The sequence below is a fragment of the Triticum aestivum genome, chromosome 4A (assembly GCF_018294505.1).
Source record: "Triticum aestivum cultivar Chinese Spring chromosome 4A, IWGSC CS RefSeq v2.1, whole genome shotgun sequence".
NCBI classification, from domain to species: domain Eukaryota; kingdom Viridiplantae; phylum Streptophyta; class Magnoliopsida; order Poales; family Poaceae; genus Triticum; species Triticum aestivum.
Window position 1 is genome coordinate 95,710,674 of NC_057803.1, and position 6,199 is coordinate 95,716,872.

Consider the following 6,199-nt stretch of genomic DNA (forward strand, 5'->3'; position numbering starts at 1 on the left):
CGGCCAGGGATCTATCCACGATTATTTTTATAGTAGATTAGCCCCTGATCTTCAAACCCTCGCAACGTTTTAACCGTTCGTCACTACACCACGATAGAGCTTCCGTGAGTTGTAGCTAACACCAATGCTGACAGAAAGATGAAAGAGTCGGAGGACTTGCTGTGAGCAAAGGTATTGCCGACAGTTGTTTACTTCCCGACACTTTTTTAGTCGCCATACACCCTACCTACGCCGACAGATGGTATGTCCACATACACCCTACATATGCTGACACTTTATAAGAGAACATACACCCTACCTTTGCCGATAGATAGCGTGTCCACATACACCCTACTTATGCCGACACTTTATTAGCCACATACACCATATCTATGCCAACAGATAGTCTATCAGACTACACCCTACCTACACCGACAGATATTGCCTTTTGCCGACAGATAAATTGCCGGTAAAGACATGCAGCCAAAACAATATATACAAGCTCTAAACAGATGCAATCATTATCCGCACATCTAGAAGCAGGTTCAAGATGAACACATACTGTACAACAATGAAATATATTCACAAACGTGCATATGACAAACACATCAATCTTGACAAAGCATAGTTTTTACCATCTTAACAATCATCCAGAACACACAAGTCACAAAAAGATAGCGCTATTTGCTGGTATGAGAGACTTCAACTAGATGGTCCAGAACATACAAGTCTGTATCCACATGCACAAAATGCAAGCTCCGAAATAACAAAACAACAAATGGTCTAGAAGACACATAAGATCCATGATTACAAGTTGATTGGTCCATAAACGCCACAAAGTCATCACGTCCATGCACCAGTTGGCCAAGTGCCTGAAATATTTTCACAAAAAATTGCCAAGAAAGTGGAATCAGCTCAAGGTGTTCAAAGCTCATTTGTGGATTAACACAGATTCGATCAATAAATCCTCATGATATCATAGTTAACAATATAGTTTCTACAAAAGTTATTATTTGCTCACATAGTACTATATAGAACTATTTTCCTGTGCTTGCAGTTTTATCAACAATAAAGGTATTGACCATCTGAAACAGAGATCATACAACCTAGTAGCTTATTTTATAGCCTATTACATATGCATTTACTGAAGAAAGGACAAACTCTTTCACAACCTCTCTAGATTTTCATGATTAAGAGCTACATAACCATGGATAAAAAAGGAAACAATGACACATATATACACAAGCAATTTAGTGTCAACATATATAGGCCAGGAACCTTGTAAAGTGACATTTTAGAAACTGTTCTTATGCAATAGCATGTAAGCTAATTACTACTGAAACAAAAAATGTACCTAGGAGTTGAGGTACCCGGCGAGGTAGCCATCCGTTCGCCACCGATTTCCCATAATAAGTCATGGTCCTGGTTCCCAGCGAGGTAGCCTTCCATCCACCATTCGTTATCTGTTGCATGTGGGTGACCATGGTTCCCAGCGAGGTAGCCTTCCATCCACCATTCGTTATCTGCTGCATGTGGGTGACCATGGTTCCCAGCGATGTAGCCATCTGCTCTCTGCCCATTGCCCACACAGCATGCTGGTGGTTGTGGTTCCCAGCTATTGTCAGCAAGAATAAATGGATTAGTAACTTGTTTCTCAGTGTCGAGCATTGTAATGATGACAACTGTATGTAACTGCACTAATTGCATCTATTTTTTACTCTATAATTATGTGCAATTGGCATAGGCATATCAAGGTACAACACTGAATTTAAGAATAAAAAGTACAGGACTGAGTCAGTTTAATCGCTCAAATATCACTCAAGTCAAAGAACAACATCTCTACGGCATGTAGAGTTAATTTCCAAGGCATGGAGTATTAAAAAATTATCGAACTAAGCAGGTATGTACTGCTTTTTATCGGCCAAAAAAGGGTTCATTGGTTCAGGGCCCTATTGCTTCTATTCTAATACGTAGCTGCTTTGGGAAGACATCAATATGAATAAAGCCGATAAATATAGTATGCATGCAGATAGATCCTACATACAGAGAAACAAATCATGCCATCTTGTAACTTCTAAACACACTAAAAGGCTAAAAGCATACCTGTACAGATAATTGACCATGATACCACCACTTTGTTCAACGCCCTTCTCGGATTGTCAGCCATCCAGTTTATTCTCTCAACCATCTACCATAAAATAAAAGTAGTGTCCAGCTGTTATGTAATGCCCACTGAATTGTTTCAAATACCGGTCATGAGTTCCACAATAAACATTAGCAGAGCATTCCCTAATACAACAGAGCCACAGTTACAACGGCTAGTGCATGCAGTAGTGAATTTAAATTACACATGACACAGTCGCAGGACAAACTGAGCCATTCAGTTGCAAACTACCCTCTACACTTTGAAATAAGCCATTCGGGGTGCAGAGACTTACTTAAATGGCAAAGACCTTGGTGTTCAAGTTGTGGGAGTGGTGCAGAATGTGGACTGGTCGCAGACAGATTTCAAGGTTGTTCTATAGATCCCACCCACAGTATCAGATCAGCTGAAACAAAGCAACCCAATTTTAGTTGACAGAGTTAAAAGTAGGCACATAAACCATAGCAGTAGTATAAGGGGCTCATGGAGAGTAAGAAGAAGAAGGACCAGTGCCTATTCAGTTCCAAGTGGACCCGCCACGCGTTGACTGAAAAATAGCTCATGTGCCAAGATAGTAAGCTGATACATATTTAAATTGTTTCTCATAAACTGAACCTTCATTTCTCGAGCCTAGTTTAAGATGATGGACTAGTTGAACTGGTCAACAAAAAGGAAACCCTGTACAAGCATCAGGATGGCAAAATGATGGATCCATCCATTCCATTTGCAGACTTACCACGTCATATTCTGAAATGGATTGTATAAGATAAATGAGGGCCCATCGGTGCCAGCGGCATGCCTCTAGCACAACCTGAAAATAAAACAATGAAGCTTATCATCATATTATTATATGCCAGTGATCAAACTTGCATGGAGCCACATACTGAATCTAAAGGTCAAACAAAGGTGAAGACATGACATAAAGCATAACCATGTTGTAGATCAGCAATCAAGCTTACAACGCAACAATAAGATCCAGTGATAAGTTCCCAAGGTTTACATAGGATTTATATTCAGATGGTCCAGACCAGTATTAAAACAGGACACCAGACCAACAATTTCCTACATGTGCATTCATTTTCCCAATGACATATATATGCCATTGTCTCTATGACATTTTATATGTCTGTGTCTTTCTTGTGTCTCCAAAATAAAATCAAGGTTTACTTTTACACTATTTTGTTGAACTTCACGCACCAACAGAAGTATTACTTGATGCCTGACAAAATAGTCGCACATCACAAATTAACCAAACAAAGTAACTGAAATTTTTCACAGAGAACTAAATGCATTAATAGTCTGCAATGAGAACAATAGTGCATCAACATTAGAGTTAAACCAGATCCATAACAGAGTAACTGGAAAAATTCAGATCCATGGCATTTTTAGAGAAATAAAGCATCACAGAACAGACTACAGCTTGTCAGACCAATCTAATAGATACAACCAACTAGGCAGGCATATGAGAAAGACAAAAGATAATTTTTCCTAGGACGCAACATAGCACAAATTATTCCAGAGAGGCTAAGGATGCAACAGACCACATACAACAGAAACGGGGGTACATGCCAATATGCAAACTTATGTAGTCGCCGAGGGTGAGCGTTGCTGTTGGTGACGAGTAGACGAACTTTGCAGAAACCTTTCAAGACATCGCGCTTTTGGTGGCGGCGTGGGCGCCTGGTCGAGCTTGCTGGAGACGAGATCCTTCCCTGAGAGGAGCAAGAGGAGGGCGCTGTCTTGGACCTCAGCTAGCGGTGGGCGGTGAAGGCCCCGGCGGACGGGGCTGTCGACGGCCGCGGCACTGGGGAAGGCATGCAGCGATGGGGTTAGGGGAAATGGGATATTCTCACCACCATCGGTGGGGACTCGGGCCAACGAAGATGCCCATGTGGTGGCAGCGAAGAGGCCAAGGGAAGGCAGGCAATGCAGGGGCGGGAGCTCGAGGCTATGGCCGCCGGTGGCGGCAGGGACGGGTCCGAGGACGGCGGCGGCGGAGGAAATTGGGGGCAGGGGCGGGGCGGATAGGGTTAAAGTGAGAAGAATTCCTTATTTAACATTATTTTAAATTTCGTTTCCCTATTTAACACTGAAGAAATATTTCTTCCCTATCTAACACCAACTTTAAATTTTGTTCCTAATATAATACTTTCGTCCATTTTTTGACCTAACGGTGTTTAATGACACGTGAAATGACAAGTTTACCCCTGATTCTGGCTGAAAAACTTCTCAAGACATGGTGGTGGGGACGTCGAAGGCGCAGCGGACAGGAGCGGACGAGTGTTGCGTGAGCCCGTGGTGAAGTGTCAGTTTTAGAATGCCAAGTCGATTCACCCAAGTAGCGCACGTACGTGCAATGCTAGCTCAGAAATACATGCAGCTTGATTAATTTTTTCCTAGATGCAGAACGTGCTTGTCTCTAGCCGCGTATGTATGTACGTACTTGAGCGTTGAGTCTTGCTTGCGTTAGCTTGGTGAATAGAACAAACAGGTCGAAGAGATTTGTTGGTCATGTCGCTCCTGCAATTTTTTACACTTCTCAATCTTTTTTCCTGTTGTACAAAGCAGTCTTAACGGTAAGCACGAAGCAGTCTTGACAGTAAGCACGTCTATGCACTATCAGAGACTTGATTAGAACTAGAAAACCTAAGTCTAATATAAAGAAAATGATTGAATAGATGTCTGAGGGCACAATTGTCATTTCATGTGCCATTTAACACTATTTGCACAAAAAATGGATGGAAGTGTTATATTGGGAATAAAATTTAAAGGTTGTGTTAGATAGGGAAGAAATATTTTTTCAGTGTCAAATAAGAAACAAAATTTTTAGACAGTGTTAAATAAGAAATTCTCTCTTAAAGTGAGGGGATGTGAGGCTACAGGTTCCTTTGGGGGTACTTGGCCAAGGTGAGGTGAAAAGTGGGCCGCCAGCAGCGAAATTTTTGGCCTCTCGCGCCTAATTCACGCGGCAGTTGCTTCGCCTTTCCTTGCTTGACATGTGTCCACATACGCCGACACTTAATCTATGTCCATACACCCTACCTACGCCGACATATTTTATGTCGTTAAACACATACCTATGCCGACTGAAAAACTATCAGGACGCGCACATCTACCGACAGATGATATGTCAGTAAGTGGTTGCCGACATATACATCGTCGTTGCATGATTTCCAACACATAGTTTGTCCATAATTATGTACATTGGCCGACATATGATCTGATTACAAAGCTTCAAAGCTACACCGACAGATCTCCTATAGAGATTAATAGACCTTTGCCCACAGAAGTGTGTCACCTAACCTCTACCGTGGTGTAGTGCGTCCAAATCCAGTGAAACCAACGCCAAAATCTTCGTCTCGAGCCCCTCTTTCCAGTTAATCAACTTGAACATGATTTTTCCAATTTAAGCTTTGGTTTCAAGCAAATTTGAATTTAAAGTTCTTTTGATCGTAGTTTCAGTTCCGTAGTTCTGATTTGATCGATTCTTTTTGCAAATCGAATCTCTTTAGTTGAAATTTAAGACTTGGATCTTCTTATTTGAGTTTTCCCCTTGCGTCTATGCTTGATTGCTTATGTATACTATTGTTTGTTTGCGATAGAATTTCCGGAGTGCGCAGCGTGCTACTATGAGTCTCTAGGTTTTGCGGATCATCAGCAAGGCAAGTAACACATTGATCATACCCCTTATTACCCGGTTTTTATGCATTAGACACAATCATCAAACATTGCATGAGTAGGATCTCTTAACATGTGGGTTTGGGAAGTAGATGATGAGGTAGATCATATTGCCCTTTTATTATCAAACCCTTGGGAGTTATTTCTACATGATGCTTATATTGCCATGCTATGCTCGTAGACGTGGATTGGGTTTGAGTGTATCCACGATAGATGTGAGATTGTTCATTAATGGTTAACTTAAAGTGGCTACTTAAACACACATCTGGGTGGATTGGTTGCGGGTACCTAGGGATATACCAGTGCTATCCTTTTGGTTCGCCACCCAGGCTCAAAGGGATCATAAGATTATTCATGCTATAAACTTTCGTGTGCAGCCACAAGCTATTATGGGCTCTA

General features: G+C 41.6%; 1 protein-coding gene across 4 annotated transcripts; it reads right to left on the bottom strand.

Annotated features, from left to right (window-relative positions):
- Positions 1–541: 541 nt before the first annotated feature.
- LOC123085369 (uncharacterized) lies at positions 542–4,165 on the bottom strand. 4 transcript variants are annotated; one of them, XR_006439706.1, is made up of 6 exons: positions 3,671–4,161; positions 2,859–2,933; positions 2,418–2,528; positions 2,083–2,167; positions 1,334–1,594; positions 542–851 (listed from the first exon to the last, which is right to left on the bottom strand). XR_006439706.1 is itself a non-coding variant. In XM_044506995.1 (4 exons), exons 2-4 carry the CDS (start codon positions 2,100–2,102, stop codon positions 686–688), a joined length of 447 nt encoding a protein of 148 aa, XP_044362930.1. In that variant the 5' UTR covers positions 2,103–2,167; positions 2,418–2,933; the 3' UTR covers positions 542–685. The 4 variants fall into 4 exon arrangements, 1 of the variants encoding a protein (XP_044362930.1); XR_006439707.1 differs by having other exon boundaries at positions 3,664–4,161; XR_006439705.1 differs by having other exon boundaries at positions 2,418–2,933; positions 3,765–4,165.
- Between the last annotated feature and the right edge of the window lie 2,034 nt (positions 4,166–6,199).